At 44.4% G+C, this 22199-nt stretch overlaps 2 protein-coding genes across 3 annotated transcripts in view; one reads left to right on the top strand and one right to left on the bottom strand.

Annotated features, from left to right (window-relative positions):
* Window positions 1-4603, top strand: part of rnf216 (ring finger protein 216) — a 42226-nt gene extending 37623 nt beyond the window's left edge. For both annotated transcript variants that reach the window (XM_048246364.1, XM_048246363.1), the window contains 2 exons: window positions 3241-3307; window positions 3969-4603. In XM_048246364.1, the coding sequence (XP_048102321.1) occupies window positions 3241-3307; window positions 3969-4264 (363 nt within the window). In that variant the 3' untranslated portion in view covers window positions 4265-4603. The remainder of the gene's footprint in view (window positions 1-3240; window positions 3308-3968) is intronic.
* Window positions 4604-11466: 6863 nt separating this feature from the next.
* Window positions 11467-20112, bottom strand: fscn1a (fascin actin-bundling protein 1a). The gene is made up of 5 exons (XM_048246600.1): window positions 19136-20112; window positions 15008-15164; window positions 14565-14686; window positions 14194-14361; window positions 11467-13939 (listed from the first exon to the last, which is right to left on the bottom strand). Exons 1-5 carry the CDS (start codon window positions 19956-19958, stop codon window positions 13731-13733), a joined length of 1479 nt encoding a protein of 492 aa, XP_048102557.1. The 5' UTR covers window positions 19959-20112; the 3' UTR covers window positions 11467-13730.
* Between the last annotated feature and the right edge of the window lie 2087 nt (window positions 20113-22199).

Below are 22199 nucleotides of genomic sequence, written 5' to 3'. Positions count from 1 at the left end.
AAAAAGAGAAACGGTCACATGTTAGATTGGTTCCCCTTGGATGAGCACAAGGTAAGGGGCTCACATAGACACCAAATGTACTTGTGTGTGTGTGTGTGTGTGTGTGTGTGTGTGTGTGTCCAAGTCCAACCATAGCACACACATACACATATACATACACCTGCCTACACCTATACAACTGAAAGCCCAAATGACCCAAGACCAGGGCCAATTTTGCAAAAATGTATAGACGTCCGTTGTTTCAAAATGTTTAGATATTCTATAGATCAGCTGTGGGAGTTATGTGTGGGTCATGAGAACTGTATATTTGCCATGATTTGCCCGTCAAATATGAAAGCAGAATGTTGCAAGCTGTTGCATATGTGATGTAGGCTTGTAGCCTTGCACTTTCACAGTTTGAGCAGGTGTCATAAGCACAGCGGAGGTGCTTGGGGTCTATTTAAGAACACTGTTAAATTTGCAGACCTAGGTGTAAGTCCGCATGTTCTGCGGATGTCAAGCTGTTGGGCCATATATCTGAACAACAACATAACCAGCTATTTGGAATTCTTAACTTCGCTGGCTCTTACATTACTCCCCTCCTAGTATTTCCGACGGACATTATGTAAATGAGCTCATGTTTGAACGAAGCAAAGAACATGCGGAGATTCTGTTCATGTGCGTGTTTCAACTAAGTTCAACCTGTTCAACCACGCAGACATTCTGTTCATGTGCGTCAGTGTCGTTCATATCGCATCATATCTGAATCACCCGAAGGGTCGGACTCCGTTTGACAAAGCTCCGCATATACTGCAGAGGACGTGTCTGAAAGCAGCTTGTCTGTCTCTTCCTCCAACACAACCCCCCCAACCCTCAGTGGTGTCTGTCCAAGTGCAGTAGCTCCAGTGACGATGGCCAGTATGGCCGACACCGATAAGAAGGTTTTATCATGCCCCATGCTCTCTGTCCGTCTCCCCTGATTGGCCGGTCCGGTTCTCAGGTTACCCGTCTGGAGTAGGCCCAGCGCCGTTGGTTATAGCTCAGTACGTCTCTCCTTTCCAGCCAGAGCTCCTCCTCGCTTTCTAAGACCTACTTAGGTTTTGCCACTGTTACATAACCCACTGTTAGACTGTGAGCTGCCTGGCTTGGTTACCTAGGAAGCGATTTGTAGTGATGGGCAAATGAAGCTTTGGTGAACCACTGAACCACAGCAGTGTGAACCTAGTGACACTAGCTATAAAGCAAAAAGATGGCCGCCACTCATACATTTTCAACATAAAAGTCCTTAGCAAACCAATATTTTTGGTTACATATACTGGTTTGGGTAAGAACTTTTATGTTGAAAAATCTACATGTGGAAGCCATATTGGATTTTTTCATTAGTGTTGCTAGCTTCACACTGCTGTGGTTTAGTGGTTCACCAAAGCTTAATTTGCCCATCACTAGCGATTTGGCTGTTGTTAACCCTAATTAGTAGTATCTGTTTGGAGTCCCAGTAGCCAAAATGTGTTTCCATTAATTGTTTTGATACATGCCCTGAAATCGCTTTGAGTTGTGCGTGTAGTTTTACCATTAGCATCATTTAAATATCCCCTGATGAGCTTGTGGTGTCACATTAGCCAATCAGGTACTCCCTGCACTATTATAAGTAACTACACAACTTTACATATTGTCATTGTAATATCAGAAAAAAAAGCTCTGTCAGAGAAACCTCCCAGAGTGTGTCTTGAGAGCTTATTAATATCCCCAGTAGTATATCGGATGCAGTTTATCTGTGGCTTCATCAGAAGCTCAGTCTGATGGGTTTAAGATTAGATTCCCTGGTACAGATCAGACAAGGATTTGTATGGATTTGCATGCAAATTAACTTCTCATGCTTGTGCATCGTCTGTGTTCATATTCATTGTGTTGAACCTTGGGCTTCTGGTGATTGGCTGCGGTCATTGGACTTGGACTTACAGTAAACTGGACAAATTCAGGAAAGAAGATGTTTCTCCATGTAGACATCTTACTAGTGATTTGAGTAATAATATAGTTGTATTTTAATCCGTTATGATAACATAATTGGTCTCAAAGGTTCTTCTTTTCTAACCTGCATGTGTACCACTGTTAGCCGTTAGCATAACCTTCCTGCTCCCAAGGCTAGTGTCGTGCTAAGGTCGTCGCTCTCGCCTTCAAACATTTCCTTGGATTAAATCCCTCATTAAGATGAATGTGACTCAGCAGATTATATGTGTCACCCAGTGAGAGGATGAGTCATCTGATGTGAACACCAGGCCATGTTCAGAGCCTGATGTCAACTCTGCTAGCCTAACTGGCGCTTACTCTTGAGTTTCTGCCTCAACACTCTCACACATGGTCAAATCCTCATGTCAAAGATGATGACCTAGCACAAGCAGATTAGTAAACCGAGGTGTTGACCGAGGCGACTCTAGTGCCCAACAACACGGTCAGTGTGGGAGGTTTTGTGAGGCCCTGTTGTGGCGTGGTTAATTTTGCTCGACAGGCCGTGTTCATCGGCACTTTGGCCGAGTCTCTGTCCCACGGGTGAAGGAGACAAGCAATTATCGTCACACCAGTGGCACGGGCTAATCACCTGGCACTCAGCGGAGCTTCCTCTGTCTCTGTGAGTGGACAATGGGAGTATGGCCACAAGGGGGCTGTTTGTGTTGGTCCTATGTAGTGTCCTAGCCTGGAAAAACCCGGACGAACCTGGAACATTGGAAACCCGCCCATTTCCAATGTTCCAAAACCCCAGGCACCAATTACAATCGCTAATCTGGCATGGGGAAGGTTTTATATGATTACAGATAGAGCAGTGCATTCAAAACAACCAATGGCTGTGCCTATGGCGACAGGGTTTAACAGATATGGACGTGCATTTTCTTCAGAATGTAGTAAACAACTGCATTTAAAACCTTTGTTTACAAGAAAGATTTGATTGGTGCACTTCTGAAACGATTTGTTATGAGGTTCAAATTGGTAATGTACCAATTTAAGTTTAATTTCGCTGCTAGTTTCACCCCTGGAAGTCCTAATTCAATGAAGCTTTTCCAGACCCACTCTCAATCTAAATTGAGATACAGTCAACGAGGCTAGTAATGGTGTCAACGAGGCTAGTAATGTCCCTTAGAAGACCAGCCACTCCACAACTCGCAAGGAATATAGACACCATTTTGTTTTGGTTTTTGTGTGCAGTGTCATTTTTCTGTTCCTAACCCCCCACTTTCTTTGTTTTCCTCTGTTTTCGTTTGCCTGCAGGAGGATGATGAGCGGATCATTCAGGAGATCCAGAAGGCAGGCGAGGCCGAGCTCAACAAAAACTCAGGTCAGAGACTCTTCACCTCGTCAGAATAGGCTGTCAGTCAGTCAGCACAGAGGGTGACATGACAACCACATTATGTCGAAATAGGTAGCTGCTCTGTGTAGGTTGTAAGTTCTCGGAAACTTAACACTTAAGTGTGTTTAAAAGCAGCTGCTATCATGAGGTGTGCTTTCATCAGTAGTTCTTGTAAGAAACTATTCTATTGTTATAACTGTTAATATACATATAGCTATATATAGCTCTGAGGTGTTTCATACCAACAGACAGATAGACGAGATGTTATTTGACTTGTAGCTAACTAGAGAAGTACATACTTTGTATATACTGTGTATCGAAATCTTATCATTTGGGTGTGTTTAAGACAGCAGTGAAATGACAAACGATATACTGTAGTATCAGCGTCTAGTTCTTTGCTATGTTCCCTTTTATTTGAAGCTTCTGGGTTTTTTTTTTTGCCTCCCCGGAGCACAAGTTCTCCACTGCAACATTTGTTTAACAAAGAGTATAGAAATGTTCCTCACTGTCGCCCTCACCTTGCTTTGTGTCCTTCTCTCACATACCCTCCATTCTATTCCTTTTCTTATTCTCTCACTCTCACTCTCTCTTCCTTTCACTCTCTCTCCCTTCCTTTCTCATGTGCTCGCTATTTTTCTCTCTCCTCCAGACTCTGCAGGGAAGCGTGTGGGTCCTCCCCCCGAGCCCATCGCCGCCAAGCGGCCTCGGCCGTCCCCGGCCCCCCACCCCGTCCCTCCGCTGCCGGTGCAGCCCCCTCTGCTGGTCCGCCAGATGATCCTGGGTCCGGGCGGCCCACAGCGCGGCGTCCTCTTCCACCCGCCCATCCCGGCCCCATACGTGCCCCCGATCCCCAACCTCCCGCCACACATCCCCCGCAACATGCACCTCAACTTCAACCTGCCTATGCACTATGGACCCCATCAGCGCTTCTTCAGGCCTCTATGAAACACATGCCGCGGTCGTGTCTGTTGTCATGGAGCTCCACTTACTGCTGCACCCCCCCCCCCCCCCCCCCCCTTTGTTTGCTTTTTCAACTTTTAAAGCCCCTTCCTTCGTTCGTTTGCGTTTTTTTTTCCCAATGCGTGTCATGGAGGGACTGAGAAGCCTGTTGCCAGAGGCTGGGAGACAAAAAAATCCGAGTGCCTGTTGGGCTGTTTTTTTGTTACATCGAGTATATTTTTGAAAGAAGCACAAACTGTTGAACCGTTAGAAAATGGATAAAAAAGTTGTTGATTAAAAAACAAACAAAACAAACAAAACAATAAAACCTTTCAGTCAGTCTGATTTTGCTTAAGTCATTGGGAATTGAAAAGCTTTCTGTGATGTTTTGATTGCCAGTATGATTGTTATATGTTTGTATGGTGGTCTGTATTGTCTAGACACGTGTCCTGACTTGAATGTGGTGGGGACTGTATGGCCCAGAAGGCTTGTTTCCAGTACACTGCTCAAATAAGAGGAAAGAAAGTGGATGCTTTTTGTATCTGGAGCAGAACAAGTGCCTCAAGTTTGAGACACCAGACACAATGATGTGCTGTCTGCTTTTCACAAAGTAGAAAATGTGTCATATTTAGCCTAGTTTAGTCTCTATCTCACTTACCTCCCAGCACAAGTTGTGCGTTTTATTGAAATGTTTTTTTCTTCCCTTTCACTGTTCAAAAAGGCATTGCGTCGTTTTCATCCCAGGGCTGGTTTGTGATTGTTGTGGTGACATTTCCGCGGTCTAGTTTGAATGCTGCGTCTGTTTATCATTGCTCAGAGTGCCATAAACAACACAGACAGCGCCACAGAGCAAAATGGCTGACTCAGAGGATTCTTTCACAACAGCGCAAGCGAATAGAGTTGGGAAAGGGAAAAAGGGGGGAGGGGTGGAATTTTACTAAACACCAGAAATGTATCTTGAAGTGGTTGCTTTTCAAGTACCTAGGAGATATGCTTGTACAGTTTCATTAGTGCCATAGAGGTCTAAGATATAGCACTACTTACAGATCAATGTTTGCAACTTAGCTGCTCTATAGCAGCATTCATATGCAGTACATTGATTAAACACATGCACATAATCATGGTATCCATTTATAATATTTACGTTGTCCATATGTCGAGTAAGATGACATTTAAAGTCACAGTCCTGGTTCTGTTTCCCCACCACTTCTGCCAACTCATGTGCCTCCAGTCCCCACACAAAAAAAAAAAAAAAAATCCGTTGGAGATTCACAGATACCTAAAACCGTTAGTGTTTAAAAACCCTTGCATGTAAAACGGTTGAGATTTGGAATCTCCCCAAACTGCACTCCTATCGTGTGTGTGTGTGTGGACGCCCACTCGCTCCTGCACTCAGGAATCAAAGGCAGGAGTCATGCGAGACCTGTGGGTGTGTGTGTGACATGGGTGATGGTACGGCTCTGAAACATGAGGCTGTGGTCTGCTGACCCCATGCTGCAGAGAGAGGTGGCTACTGGCTATACATGACACAGTTAAATAACTAAGGCTCTAAAACGCTGCTGATCAGCAATTGATCAATGGGCAGCTCCAGCTCGTGCCTTAGGTGCTTTTAGTCACGGTTGTGACTAGATTGACTAGAATGGCAAGAAGGCTTAGCTGAGTACCTCTGCAGGTCCACTACAGCCACCTTTTATTCACTTGTGATGGGGGGGTTTGGCTGGGTTGGATGATTTTTTTTTTTTTTTTCAGCAACCCCCCCTCCAAATACACCACAACTACCACCTCCGAGCCCAGCTGAATGGTGCTGCCTGCTGCCTTTGCGTGACTGTTTGCCCCATGCCTGTACACCCTGCTGGGCCCTGACTCTCACGCACAGGCCCTGAGAGAAAGGACACCCGCGGTTTACTGAGCCCATCCTCCGTCCTCCAGCACAGCCCCCGGCCTGTGGTCACCCTCCCTTCCCCTGGCACCAGGCCTCTCTGCTGGGCTTTTGTCCACCACCAGCTTGGGCTACGGAGGGTCTCCATGCACCATGGTGAAGGCATTTAGACTGAAGTTGGCTCTTGACCCAACAGCGTTGGCGAGTCCTGAGACAGTTGTCTCCAGTTGGTGCCAGCAAGGATCTTTTTTCCCCCTCTTTGCTTGGTTCATTATCATCCGTGAGGGCTTAAGAGTATTGTTCTCGTTCTGTAACATGAAGCTAATGCTTTTCCCTCCAGGAGGACATAACTTTCCCTTCATTCTTTCCATTTCACAACTACATAAAAATGCTTTCCCTATGGATGAGAGGAAATGCTAGGCTAGACAGTGCAGGTGTGAGAGTGTTGGAGACGACGTTGATGGCTGGGGGGATGGGGAGGCTACTGAAGCAGAATTCTGGAGGACTGCTGTAAGACCTTATGGTACATGCAGGCTAGCGGCGTGCTGTAACATTTTAATAACAGCAATTACGAAAACAGATGCTTTGGAAAGAAAGGATATCTGTCAAGTTATCTTTGGTTCTACAAGCAGCAAGTACAATCTCAATCAGTTAACTAACAAAGAAAAGTTCATCCTTCTCAGACAGGTATTTTCAGTTTATGCGATGTAGAGGTGCCTAACAGTTTTCTATTAGCCCTTCTTTTTTTATTATACAGCTTTCCTCAAATGTGCTACCTTATGTATCTTAACCTTTCCTTGGTCCTCAAATGACTGGGTAAACGGCATGAACATGTCCTTGTTTCACACTTTTAACCCGTATTTGTTAGCAGATGGAGCCAGTAGGTCGGGAAGGTGGGGATAAGGCTATGACCCCAGCAGCTTACTCACAGCCTGGCCTCCGCAGTCGAGGCCTCTGTAACCGGATCTGGCTCACATGTGGCGGCGCTTGAATCCACCCCAGGCAACCCCACGCGCTAATCACTGATGAAAAGATGTTTTGAGCACACTAGTTAGTCTACTTTAAAATGAGGTCTTGCGTAGCACCGACACGTAATTTAACCTCCACCACACAAACATGTGTAGTTCAAGTGAGTATCTTAGTCCCATACTGGACTAGTTTAGTAAAAATGTTGACCAGGATTGGAGACGTGCAGATGCTGAGTCTACTGTATTAGGGCCAACCAGTCTGTTAGTTCACCCCAGCCAATTTCAGGGTCCCATTGTTTTTCATTGGAGAGAGTCACAGTCAGCACATAGGAATTGGAAGAGAGAAGGAGACAGGGTTCGATGGAAAACAAGATGTAGCTTATATCATTGTCCAACACTGCCCTCCTCCTCTTGTGCAGTGCATTCTTTCATAGGCTGTGGATCTGGGTTCTTCACAATGGGTTTTGGCAGGAGCATGTCGTGCTGCAGCATCACCGGGGTTAGTGACTGACATTCCATCCACCTCCTGTGGGATTTCAAGTGAAGTTATATAAGCAGAACACAAACACTCCAGTGGCTCATTGTAAAACACTCCATTGTTTTGTTTGCTCTTCTGAGTCAAGATGGGAAAGGTCATTGTGGTCTCCTCCTGTCTGCTGAGCAATACATTTCTGGTCATCCGTATTTATAATCAAACAATGAGCTCTTAACAACTCAGCAAGTCATATTTGAACTGTTTTAAGTAAGGTAGATGTGCATCTTCTATCTTCTATATGTAAAAAAGGCTAATGAGAGACATGTTATTTACATCCCAGTCTAAACAAAAGCCTATACCATAAAAGCATGGGAAAGTTAAGATCTATTTTGAAGTTGTGTTGCAGTGTCACCTGCAGTGTACTGTGCCATGTCAGGATGGGACAATGGAGTGACTCTGGAATTCAGCTTTAAAGGGGCCATTGTTTGGGGAGGGGAGGAGGGATATAAGCTATTAGCTAAACATCCTGGTTTACTGGGGAAACCACCAGGCTATGCATTTCCTGTTTCACAGCACTGAATTTGCAATTCATATTATGTTGAAAAGCATGTTTCATTAATGCTGCTGTAACCTACTTTCATACAGGCACATTTTTTTTATTTAAAGTGTTCAACTTCAACACTTAACAATGAAATTCCACTTGTGGAACACATCCAAATTATATTGAATCTTTTATTACTTGTGTTGGCAACTTTTCTCATAACTTCCCGACTGTGATGCATGTAACTCAGATTTCAGACAAGGTAAGGGTGGATATTCCCTCACCTGAGAGTGCCATGATTTTAGTTGACAAGAATCTGCCATCCTGGGTTGATATAAGTGATGAAATGTTAAAAGTATTAAAGGCATTTGTCAGGTTTTGTGTGGCATACCCTGTCAAAGCATCAGATAGATTTACTATTGGCACTGTTTCACTCAACCTGATGCCAAGGACTGTTAAGTGTCTGTCTACATACCACACCCTTACCTAGATGATGCAGAGAGGCTGTCAGGTGGCTCTTTATACTTAACTGTATAGTGTTATGATTTCCCAAAAATCACATAAGGCACACTCATTTGGAGATCCAGTGCATTGGGTTACAAAAATAGACCGATTTGAGATGCATACTTTCTGGCATCACATGACCCATTGGTGTAACCACTCCATGTGGTGTTGGCTGAATCATGCTCCCCCCCCTCGTCTCTTGTCTCTCATCTCCTTAGCTGTTAAACTGGCCAGCACTCATGAGGTGATGGAGACTTAATGGCCGCCCCCAGGGTGACCCACCCCACTCGGAGCAAGTCATAAGAGTGCCATCATCTCAGCTTGTCTCGCCTCGGGGTGAGGAGAGCGGCCGTTAAACCATGACAGGACGGGATGTGTGTTCTACTTCCTCTGAGAGGTCAAAGGTGACAGCATGTGACAGCTGAGGATTCTGCCTGTGACCAACTGGAGTTTTGTGACCAGGCGCTGTATTAATCTTGTGAGATCATTTAAAAGGGAGTTATTGAAATAAGGCGCCGTGCTTGCCAGCGCCCTTTATTTACGTAGCGGAGGATGTTTTGTCTAGATGGAGATATGTGTGTCTCTGTTTGTGGACATACAGGGGGTCTTTGTTACTCTTACTGCCCATAGCAATTTATAGCATGTTGTGAATGCTACATTTATGGAGAAATCAATGGCCCTTTGAATTCTGGTCACACATCTCAATGTTATCATGTAGTTAGTTATTCACAATTCCCTGCTATTTTGCTGTGTTTATTCAGCCCTCAGTTCAATATCACGACCTCTGGCTTGTCACCGTTTTACATGATAAGGTTTATTATTTTTAAATCTTGCCCTGAACCCATCCCATTTGAACATTTATGTGACTGTCTCAATGGTAAAGTAAGCTTGAGTAATCTGAGGAAACGTTGGGTCCTCACGGGGTAGACTTTTGTGTTTATTATTTTTCTAGCACACTTGAATGCCTTGCTGAGTTACATGAATTAGGCAATTTGCTTACCCTTTGGGCCGTTGCGACTAAATCTTTGCCTGCTACAGACTAAATCTTTGCCTGCTACAGACTAAATCATTGCCTGCTACAGTTGATGAATGCACAAGGATTGGGGCGACTGCTTTTTGAGAACAGCTACCATTACCTAAATCCTGTTATCTGTGATGTTTTGTCTCCCAAATCTTGCCATCTGCATTAGCTGCCTCCTCTTGATCCCCCAGGAGTCACCCCTTAGTCTTCACAGGGCTGGTTGTCATGCCAACTGCAATCCAAGATTCCAACAATGCAGCCCCAAATGGCCACAGTTATTGGAGTCAACATGTTGTACATTTCACTTGCTGCAAAATCTCGTATAGTAAGTTTCTGTTCATCTATTGGTAATCATTTCTTTTATTTCCTGTTGTGGGTAAAGGACAATATTTTCAGTCAGTCACGAGTTCTCTTAGGAACCTCAAAAACAAATTTCAACAGAATAAAATATGTTCAAGATAGTTTCATCACACCAAGTATGTTCTCACCCAGCTTGAATGTGAGGCAAAAAAACTCCAAATTCTTTCTAAGCAGTCTCACGCAATAAATTGCAGTAAAGTTTTGGGATGTCATGCATAGCTCCTCATAGGAACATGCCTGTCGACCAGTGATGGATGCATCTGTTAGGGCAAACTACAGACCTCTGGGACCATCCACAATTAACCCAGCTGACATCTTTTCCCCTGGCCTGTTTTTGGATGCAGTGCAAAGTGGATTAGGGAGCTGTTCTGGTGGCCTTATTGCATTAGAGTGCTCACAAGGGGGGTGGGGGGGTGGAGAGAAGGCCGAGACCACAAAGGAGCCAGGGGAGTGGTGGGGGTGGTGATTGTATGGGGGCCTGGTGGTGTGGATAAGTTCATCCCATTCTCCTCACAGCTGCTGTCTTGGCCTTCGTCACGCTAGGCCTGGGCCAGCTAGCTCCTAGGGGTCATCCTCGGCGTAACCCAAACTTTCTGTGGGGAAGATACCTCCTGCAGTTGGAGGTATGCATGTTAGTCACACACAGGACTTGAGACTTGAGAACAAATGAGAGGACACAGTATTAGCTGTTTCTCTAGACTTGCAAAATGCCCCAAACAAAATAGCTGCAGTCAACTTATATGTAGATTTTTGATTTTTAAAGAGTTGATCTCCTAGAACAAAATGTTTATTTCCTAGTGCTTAATTTAGCTATGACCGTGGTGTGGTCTGTTTCTTGATTCAACAGATGTGGGAGGGCGAGCCCCATCATGCAAATGACTGCGGTAGGAGCAACATCCAAGCCAAGAGACAAAGGGCTCATTCATGAGCTGGGCACTCTCAGACCACGCCAACCAGCCAGAAACGCCAGAGGACTCGGTGAGCAATTTCTGCCCGAGGAGAAGAGGAGGGAAAAGCAGTTTGGAAGCCATGTCATGTGGGGAGCAGATCGAGTTCCAAAGTAAACGATGAACGGGTTGAGTCACGGCTCGAAGAGTTCAGGCTCCTCCATCTCCTCAAAGTCATCAACAAAAGGGAAAAGCTTCAAGCCCAGGAGGCACAACAAAGGCTGTGTGATGCTCTTTAAAGTCCTATACAGGATAAAGGTTTTGCATAGATATGTGTGTATATAGGATTAGGGATTATGTTATTAAATGCTATTAAGTCAATTTAATAAAGACTTTAAATTCAATTAAAAACAAAGGCTTCCATCTTTGGTCTTAAAATTAGAGTTGGAGTAACTTGGGAGTTTCGATACCCTCCCTGCCACATGAATGCAAAGAATATTTAATGGAGCATGTGAATTAGGGAATGTCAACACAATCAATACCACAAAAGACCCAAGAACTTGTCCACTCCGATTCATATTCAAATGTTTTACTTTATTTCATATTGAATCTCAGTTGTATCCATGGCACAAGGAAAAAAATGACCACAATATCAAAATAATAGAAAAAAATAAGGAAATACTTTTACAAAGTAGAGATGTGGAATGTTTAATGACCATACTGTATACATAGGCACAGTCATCATCATACCCTTCTTTCCAAAGAACAACAAAACAGAAATCTCGCATCCTTATTGATTTCCTTCCATTATTCAAATTGCAGGTTAATAAATCAGTCTTGTGCTCAGATAAAGCTCTAAGCAGGCAGCAATCACATTTAGATTACTGCTGCATCTTCCGTAATGGTATAATGATGGCATTTGTAAAAAAGCTAGAGATAAGCACCAGTTTTCAACGACTTGTGTGGAATCTTGGGGGTGCTTTTTTGTTTGTTTGTTTGTTTTTTGCAGTCGTGGCACCCATGAGGTTAGTTTTGCTGATTAGTGAAAACTAAGGCAGTGCTGGGCCCTTGTTTGTCATGCAGTACACTAACTTACCCTCACCAGCTGTGAGGGTGGGAAAAGATGAGACCTCCTTTTGTTTCCAGTTGTGAACGATTGACTTCATAAGCTGAGACAGAACAATCAGCTTTCTCGCCCTGCAATGGACGGTAGTGGTATGCGATCACGCCAGTTGAGATGATTAATCAGTTTGCCTCATTTTTCTCTTTTTTCCCCCCAAAGGATTACTATTTACAACTTGGATAACAGCGAGTAACGATTATGCAATTGAAACCATGATAATGGTCTGTGCCTTTGAGAAAACAGGAATAAAAAGGTTCTGAGATTATTTCAAGTGAATGAAGTGCACATTCCAGGTAGACACATGCCTTTAAAAAAAAATAATGTGTGTGATGTGAGACACATACACGCCACTCCTTCACGACCTTCATGGTATGGGTCATGAAGGATGGTGGGCTTCTTTTTGATTAACCATAAATATTGTGTTGAACCTGCAACAACATAACTTCGGAAGAATACAAGTAATGTGACACCCACAACTACAGAGCATACAATGGTAGAGTGACTTCCACTTAGTTTGTTGCAGGGTTCTTTTGGAACACTAGCGTCTTCTGCTCTGCTCAGTCATTGAGATGGTTTTTGAGAGATGTTCCAGTTTACCTTTTCCCCTCTTAATCAACAATAACTATAATGGCACAAACAATAACATCCAGTTCATTCTTAATTAGATATTAGCACATTTCAATCTCCCAATCAGAGAACAAAGTTTTTTAAGATGGTCAGCATGTTGACCATTCTTCATACATCATCACTTCCAGTGGTTTTGGGAGATTAACTTCATTATCTAGATTAATTAATGGCGAAGACAGAAAAAAAAAAAAAAAATCACATTTTCTACAAACATTCAAACAGTTCCCACTGTATCTGGCCAGCAACGATCTGGGCATGTGCGAACAGATCTGGACCATGGGGAGGGGGTCGTACGACAAGGATTGGCATAAGGACAGGGCGAGGGAGAGAAGGCATCTTTTGAGACTACTGTGCTATATACAGACACTACTTTAAACTTTAGGCCTCCCGGTGAGATGAGGTTATGGAACAGGATAGTGGGTAATGTATTCTCCCTTTTGTTGAATATCAGCTTTTCAACATACACTGTACATATGGCGGAGAGTGTGTGCTCAGCCTTTTGAGGGGCACCTCTGCTGGATCACACTCTTTTACTCTGAGCCATCACCCCTTCAACCTACAACAGATCCAGGATCAGAACCTGGTGCCTCCATTTTATCTAAATGTATTGGGAAACGCATGATGCAGAGATACAAAATGTATCTCTAGTTAAGCAGCAGTTTTGGACACTGTGCCCCACCCCCCTCCCCCCACCCAATTTAGATGCTGAGAAAGTGAACAACTGGCAAATCGGGAGACTAGCGCTGGGAGATTTTTTGGCTTTTGATCAAAGCAGGCTGACTAATGGACAGCTCTGTGAGAATTGCATGGGCTTCAGACAGACAAATCTGAATTTGGCAGAGCAGACTCATCCCAGGGACGCTGGAATACATGTGGGCCTCCATCTTGAAATTAAACCAGTCCTTTTAAGACGTCTCACTAAGAACAGCGCCAGGTATACCCTCAGCATCACTTCTCCACCAATCAAACCCTCTGTGTGCACGTTCTTTGAGAGGAAAAAAAATGTTTTTAAAATGCAAAAAACAGAAGGAAAATTATAAAAAATAAAAAAAACACACAAAAGCCACAGTGGTTAATTTAAGTGCTTCTAGTACTCCCACATGGTGGAACTGTCCAAGTCGTCAGCGTTGGCCTTCAGGACTCCGGCGTGATCGCCCCGCAGGTATTTGCCCTCAGCCATGGCCTTGAGGGCCACCTTGTTGTAATCGCAGAACTCTAACAGGAAGTCAACAGGGGTGTCACTGCTGCTGACCACTGAAGTCTCACTCCCCACCATCCAGTATTTTCCAGTGGAATCTAGAGAAAAATGTACATGGACATTAGTACCTGCATTTAGCCATTGGTTACCCTCCTCCCCTCAACAATTCATAAAATGTAGAAAGAAAACCATGACTTTGGCTTGCACTGTGCCCCATTTTGCCATGGAGTATAGGAGAACTAGCTAAAAACCAACCACAAAAGGAATCAAATAGAGTCTAAACTAGTGGCGCAAAATGGTGGCCATTAAAGAAGCAGCCCTTCATCAGAGATGTAGATAAGCCAATACAAACCTTGGAGGCTGTAGGCGCCATCCTGAAACGTCAGTCCAAAGACATCGTATGAGGAGCGGTTGGAGTCCAGGGTCCCGGTCACCTTCCTGCAGCCGATGAAGCCATGCTCCCCACGCAGGACAATGATTGGCCTGTTGATGAGCTTCATGAGGAACTCCTCAGTCTCTCCTGGCAAAGCAAATGGACATGTTGAGCACCGTCCAAAGAGGGGCTTTAACCAACAGAATGCACCATATCCTAATGGGGTCTATTAATCTAGCCAACAGTGTAGATACTTCCACCACAGCCGTGCATTAATCTTGTCTAGACGTAGAGACCACGTTTATCTTAAATCTCTCGGCACTAATTGCAGCTAGGACCACCTCTCTCACCTGCAGAGTCGATAGTGGCTGCCAACTGCCCATTCTTCTTGGCTGCAACATATTTTCCATTGGCAGCACGGAGAGTAATTCTCTTCTCACGCCATTCGATGTCGAAATAGCAATTTGCAGTCCTGCACACAAAATGGTGATGAGAAGTTGTGGTAAAAGTCACGACAAAGTTTGCCAAGAGTCACAAAATATGGACTGAAGCTTAAGAAGCTGAAGAACATGCAAACAGCTGTCTTGAAGTTCTAATGAATAAATAATTTTCTTTGCTAGATAACAAATAACGTCTGCAAAGGGCACCACATTTGGAGAACTGGACTAGCAATGCAAGTCATTTTTATTTATGTTTTCCAAAGCTTTACTGTAGGGACCAATGTGTTTTATATATTGTTCAGTGATTGGATAGTGTTGAGTATGGAATAAAGATTGAACTGTTCCTGACTCACTTGGTGGAGGCGGTGCATTGGAGGCCGCCATTGGCAGTGAGGGTCCAGTACTTCCCAGTGCAGGTCCTGAAAGCACACTTCTTGGTGTCCTTGCTGATCTCCATCTGAAAGGTCTCCTGGTCACCCTCCTCGTCCTGGTTGGCAGAGAGATCCATGCCTGGCAGGGGAGCAGGAGAGAGGACAAAGTGTAGGCTTTACGGTCATCCCTGGGATTACTCGGAAATCCTGCTTATTTGACAAGTGCCGGGGGGGAAAATAAATGTAGTCTTTGATCTGCCTTAGCGACTCTAATTGAGCAAAATAAGTCTTTAAACAAGCAAGGGAGATGGCGAGAGCGTAGATTAGAGCAGCTTTGACCTCCGGTCTCAACTGTCTGCACGGGTCGCGTAAAGTGCCAGTGGCTTCTCAACTCTTTTACCATGGCACACACACCCTGCGCCAACACCACGGGGAGGTAATCTCCTCAGGAATTGTGGACCATCACACACATGCCAGGATGCTCAATGGGACATTTCATGGAAAACATTTGGGCCTGAGGGGGTTCATGAGGCTACATCCGTTTCATTTAGGGTTGACAACAAAAAGAGTCCACTGCCAGCTACGGCAAAAACCAGAGGGCCAGTTGTTTACTATGAAATCAAGTAAAGACCCCATAATGGGGTGGGTGGCAGCAGTTATGGTAGATAATGCAGGCATAGAAAGACCCAACTGCCAATGAATCACCCATTCATGTCCATATACTGTCCACTACACAACAGTATATTTAGAGTATGATGTCAGGCGGACAATACAAAGAATCTTTTGATTCTTTCCCACAGCAAATGGATGTCAAATATCCTAATGTTATCCCTTCCCTCAATAACAAGATCCCCAGGAGCTCAAATATCCAGACATGATGCACTCAACTAAAACTATTAACTGAAAACAGAAAAGGATAAAAGAGGGGGGAAAGGGAGTTGCTAAAAGACAAAATGCAGTAAAATGACAGGAGCCTTTTTGCTAGTCTTAATCATCCACAATCTCAGACACTACTCTTTAATCTGCACCACTGTGATTGCTTTCATGTATGTACTTTTCCTAGCTCTTAAAATGGTGAGCCCAACATGCAATGGTTAAGAATTACCATGCCAGAGCTGGGGCTCTCGGGAGAGCAGATTGAGTTTCTGCAGAAATATGCGAGGATGAATGAGCAAAGAAAATAAATGACCAAGATGAGAAACACATGCTCCCAAACGGTCAATCTGCAGGGGAGAATGACTAAGAGAGTTTAGAGCCAGCTTTAAATCAATCCTGGACCTGAGAGGGAAAGAGGCCAAGCAAGAGAAGAGGGCTCAGAGAAAAAAAGATGACTTCTCCATTGCATCTTCACCCAGCACTTTTAGCTTTTTGAAGCCACCAGCAGCCACACTGTCTAACCAGGAAACATACACCCACACACACATCAATTCTCCCCCTCCCCCACTTCAACTCATTACTCCTGGGGGCATTTTTACAGACATCGGGCCTGTGGATGTTGTACTGCATTGCTTTAACAGCACAGTTTGAAGGTACAATGATCTTGGTGTGAAACTGGTGGCTAGCAGTGGGAGGCATACTTTTATATGCTATAGTATGTGCACCCCTGCATGATTTCAATGCAAATTCAAATGGAATCTGAATACAATGCAAGTTAAAAAAGTGACAACAGGAATACGCAATTCTATTCTATCCTCATGTCAGTGGGGTATGTGGGTCATGAATATGGCCCCAACAGGGTTCCAGAGCAGAGTAAACATAAAAGGGAGAGAGCTATCTGTTTAAACCCTCGCTGAGCTTGAGGAATGGCCAACAAACCTTGAAGGGCAATTGGCAAGGAAGAGCCCCCAAAAACAAGCCAGGGGGGCAGATAAGGGGACAGCCATCAGCATAAAGAAACCTCAAATCCTAATCCTCCAGCCAGACTGATAAATTGGGTGAGAGGATCCACTGGAGACTCTGGTCTTGAGCACATAATTAATGCCTACAGAATGCAGGGGTTTTCCCTCTCCATGTGGTTTATGTGTGCGTGTGTGAGAGAGAGAGGAGAGTCGTCAGCCTGCCTTCCTGCTTGCTGGTCTCCCTGCCTCTCTCCCCACCTCCTCTGGCCGGCGAGGCCCCCATTGTTCAGGGAGCTGTGCTGTGGAGGCTGCTGATCGGAGCAGCTGGGGTGCAGCGCGAGGAGGAGGCGAGGACGGATCACTCGGCCTTTGTTCTCCTTCAACCACGCCACCCTCCGCAGGCTCCCCCAGCCTCCCCTCTCTCTCCCCAGCCTCCCCTCTCTCTCCCCAGCCTCTTTCATCACCTCCCAGCACAATCTCAGGCCATTCAGTCGACCCTACAAAATGCTCGACAAGAATCCAGGCACATGGTTCAAAGATGGAGGGGGGTGAAAAACAAATCTCTCACTCGGCAAAGCCACTAAATTCAATTTGCTGTTGAGTGTTTCAGAGGGAAAAACACACACTGTATTGGACCAGATTTATCCTAATGTGATTGCATACGTCTGGTGATAAGGCCATATTTGGACAAAACATCGTGTGGGGTTGATCACAATACTAAAAAGGGGAGGGGCAGAGATTATCTTGTGAAATACTGATTATATCACCCCAGCCAGATGCCCCCCCCCAAATAAAAACACAATGCTGATGACATATGCCTTACTCTGAACCAATAAGCAAATTCAGCAAACACTGCAGAAGCCTGTGGGGCACAAGCATTTTCTCAAAATCACAAACAAGAATGCAAGTGAAAGCCCTGCTGAAAAAACAAAGGCTGCTACACACGAGTGAATCGCTCCTCTCCCCCTTTCTACTCGGACCTGCAGAGATAGACCACATGCCAAGGCCACGGCCACCAGCCTCTTGGCACCCGTCCAGCACACTGGCACAGAAAAGCCCTGCACATCCCCGGCATGTCAGCCAAGGATGAGGTTTCAGCATCTTTGTCTAAAGCACTGCAGTGTGCCGCACAGAAAAGAAAAAAAAAAAACGGGGAAAAAAGTCAAGAAAAGCAAACACACACCAGCACTGTGCTCTAGTACTTCTCTTTGAAATAGACACTTGTTCTGGTCAAAACATCCCAAATGCCAGAAGGAGGTCAAAAGTCTGCAGTGATGAGTGCCAGGTAACCTTAGGGGTCTTTTCTGCCTTTTAAATAAAGATTGATGGGGTACATTACAGGGCAAAGCAGAAGAGAAATGTTTTGCCACTTAAAATTATGGATTTGTTTCAAATCTAATAGAAGCCAGTGTTACATTCTTGCACACATTATTGTTTTCTGATCCATTCTCTTGGGACTTTACAGTAATGGCATGATTCACTCATAATTCAATTACAAGATGCCGGCAACTTCACAATGGAGCAATAGTAGCCGGCAAGCAGCCTAGAAATTCATTTCACAGTTATGTGTTACTGCAAATCTTTCAGGTCAGACTTATAAATCAATGTTTTGTGATATTCAGGGGATTTGTAGCCTACATCATAGGTTCTGTTCAGGGAGGGATGAGAACCATTTCATTGAATTGTGTCACAATGCAATTCAAAATGGAGACTAGCTTCCTCCCCAATACTCTTTCTGCTTCAAAATGGTTCTCCTCAACATCTGTGAAATGATGGGGTTCACATATTTGAATGGCTTAGGATGCCTTTTAGTCGTGTGGAGTACCATTTTATGCCTAGCAATAATTACAAATCTAGCAGATCCACCCATGGCCACACAGGAACCACAGACAGAAAATGATGGGTGTATGCATACAGGTCTGAACTGCATATGTCTACTGGTATTTCCTTCATAAGGATGACCCATTATATACATTATTTTTATTATATATATATATATATATATATATATATATATACATACATACATACATACATACACACACACACACACACACACACATATACACACACATTATATATTTTTTTTTATTAAAAGGTTGAACATGGTTTATTCCTTTAGTGAGCCAATAGTTATATAGCTGTCTTTTGTTTTACACTCATGTCAGTAAATCAATTACAGTTGAAGCTAAACACAAACTGATTTGCTATTCTCGCTGTCAGCCACTCCATTTATGCCCACACTTTAATAATGCGTGTGGAAAGTCCTTACCTTGTCTTGTAGATACGTTCCTCTCATTGCCTGCAGTAAGCACCACTTGAGGATGGCTCTGCTCCAGGACAAAAAGCTCGTCTTTCCCAACCTTGGAGCTCTTGCCGGACTTCATGGTTCCACTGGGACCAGAGGGAGCGAGGTATTTACCACCACAGTCTCTGAACGCCACCTTCCCAGACCTGAACTCCAACGTGTATCCTGTTGTCTTGTCAGGCTTTAGCGACAGGCTGCCATCATTCTTCAGGAACCGGTTATCGGATGTCTGCAGGTGATACCTCTGGTCTTGGAACACCAAGGTGATCAGGGAATCGACGCCCCAAGGAACATCTCTGTCAATGGCAATCTCGTCTTGCTTGGAGCTCAGGTGTGCGTACCTCTTCCTCGTCAAGCTGAAGATGTTGACCTGGGGATGCATAGCAATGTGGACACTCCATTTTTCGGCAATGGAGATGGTTTGAGCAAAGCAGGTAATTCTGTCTTCGGTGCCTCCCAGATAACGCTTGTGGGGCTCGGACTGCAGGGACCAGCGCCCATCATCATGTGCAGTGATAACAAACCCACAATCAGGACTCGGGGTCTCACTGTCACCTGTGACGTTGCCATCTTTGTCTGCTGCAATGTACCGTCCGAGGTGGCTTTTCAGAAAGAAAATGTTGGAGTCATCACCGTTCTGCTCCAGGGTCCAAATCTGTTTCTTCTTCATGCTGGTCGCTGAGGCATTGATCTTGAACCCGAATGTCTCGGCTGTGAGATACTTGTTCCCACAATTGATGAGCCCAAACTGGATTTTGAGCATGTCACTGGTTCCGTTTGCAGTCATGGTGATTTGTTTTGGTGGAAGAGAGGATGCTCGTTAGGCTTCGTTGGAGTGGAAAGGGGGGATGTTTCTGCTCTCGCACTGTGGATGGAATAATGCCCGAGTAGTCTCTTTGTTTGGGGGGAGCGTGCGCGCCCTGTTCTGAAGCCTCTCTCAGCGCGAGCTTGAAGCCACAGCTGCTGCTTTTATACAGATGAATGATGTCAGGCGGTCCGCCCCGCCCACGTGTAGAAGTGAATCTCAAAAACCTCAGTCATCATAGCCCTGTATGCAAAGGGCAATTAATGTTAGACCTCACGATAGCCATAAACACCGTTCAGTTTATTTCACCAACGCAGACGAACATTGCGCACTGTATCGATTTGTGTATGTTAATGCTGTAGCACAATAAATCAACATCAGTTTTGGTGTATGATTGCAAATAGGGCATTCAGACAGAAATTTGTAATTAGAGTAATCCACTTTGATCTTCTATTTTCATAACACACATTTTCAGTTGTTGAGCATTGATGCTTAAGTGCTTTTTGACTTGTAGATGAGCCCCACTTTCCTTGCCACTAGAGAGGATGAGGAAACAGGACTGAGTATGTTTGTCCTCACAAAGATCTATTCATAGTTTAAACATGCAGATCAGAAGTTCAGGAAGACAGAGTCAAATAAACAGTGACTCACGCCAAATGATATTGGCATGACACACAACCTGAGTTTAACGTCTTGCTTGCTTAAACCCTCTCTTACTCTTGGTATTTTTAGGTGTAGACTATTACTATTACTACCTTACTATCCGCACCGTTTCTGAAAGATAGTCAGACTCAGGAAGTTAAGTCTTATATTTGGGAGTGTATTGCATCTATAAGTGACAATTACATTAATTTGCCTTTGTCTATAAGAACAAATGGTTGTCTTTGTTTACCAAAATGCAAAAAAGTAATCTACTTACTTATTCTTTCATGGTGACAATTATCATGTAAACAAGACAATCAGGCACAGACTAATTGAAGAATCCTATCAATGTGACCCTTATCTGTCCTATTCTATCCAAGTGGACCCCCATGGGGCTTGGCGTCTATGCAATGGAGTAGGTGGTGTAGTGTTAACAGAGAGATAGTGTTTGGGGGATTAAGGACAACAAGGCTTGCACCAAGTCATTCCAGGGGAATCTCCTCTAACTCCTGAATTCTCTCTCCATTGTGTTTAGTAACCTACTGGAGGGTACAATCCAAGCTGAGGCTCTGATGTGCTGGGACTCTTGGCACAGCCACAATTGGAATAACTATGCCTGAGGTATATTCTGAAAATGTACAGGGGCGTAATTGCAGGTCGCTTAGTATCATAGCCAGATCCTGGAGACAGCTCATGCAAGGGCGGTGGTGTGTGAATGAGTGTGTGTATGTGTGTGTGTGTGTGTGTGTGTGTGTGTGTGTGTGTGTCCATGTGCAAGTGTGTTTTAGAGAGTGTTTTGTGCGTGTTTATGCCTGCGTGTTTGTGGTGTGTGAGAGAGGCAATCTCCAGTTCACAGTCTATTATAATTCAGCTCACCCTTGTCTGCACACAGCTATCTCCCATTCCAGATGGTTAGCTCTTTTGTTGGAAATGAAAGTGCATTTGTTGTGCAGTGGATATGGGATACATTCTCACACTACAGCCATGCGCCATTTTAATCATCAGTCATGAATGCAGACAACAGTGCCATCATTTGTTGAAGATGTAGTACATATTGATGAGTGAAGATATTATGTGGTGAACGGTACATTTAGTTGCGCCTCATTTTAGTTTAATACTGTATTCATTTCCCTTCCCAGAGACAGTTATTTGAGACCTAGTTCCATCCATCTGCATTTTCTGAGCTCAAGGAAGGGAGGTAAGGGAGGGAAGAGGGGAGTAAGGGAGGGGGTGAGAGAGAGAGAGGAGAGGGGGGGGCTATCTTTGTTCACACCCTGCAAAGCTACATAGTTGCCATGGTGATGGCATTCTATCTCCCGTGCAAAAAATCACCAGCTCTGCTGCATACACGAGGCGAATACATCAAATGAAACCGTCTTTCACCCCCAAATAATTCCAATATTTGCATTAGAGACACTGATTCCTGGAAGACATTTGCATACTCGACATATTCAATATATTTAAAATATGATAATTATGGCTTTTTAATAGTGTCTCCATGGAATTTCTGTAGAGGAGTCTTCCACAGTCATTTTTAACAACATAGCAAGCCACCACCTCAGTGAACTGGTATTTCATATG

This window comes from Alosa alosa, chromosome 6 (assembly GCF_017589495.1).
Source record: "Alosa alosa isolate M-15738 ecotype Scorff River chromosome 6, AALO_Geno_1.1, whole genome shotgun sequence".
Lineage (NCBI taxonomy): Eukaryota > Metazoa > Chordata > Actinopteri > Clupeiformes > Clupeidae > Alosa > Alosa alosa.
This window is presented reverse-complemented; position numbering and strand designations above follow the sequence as displayed.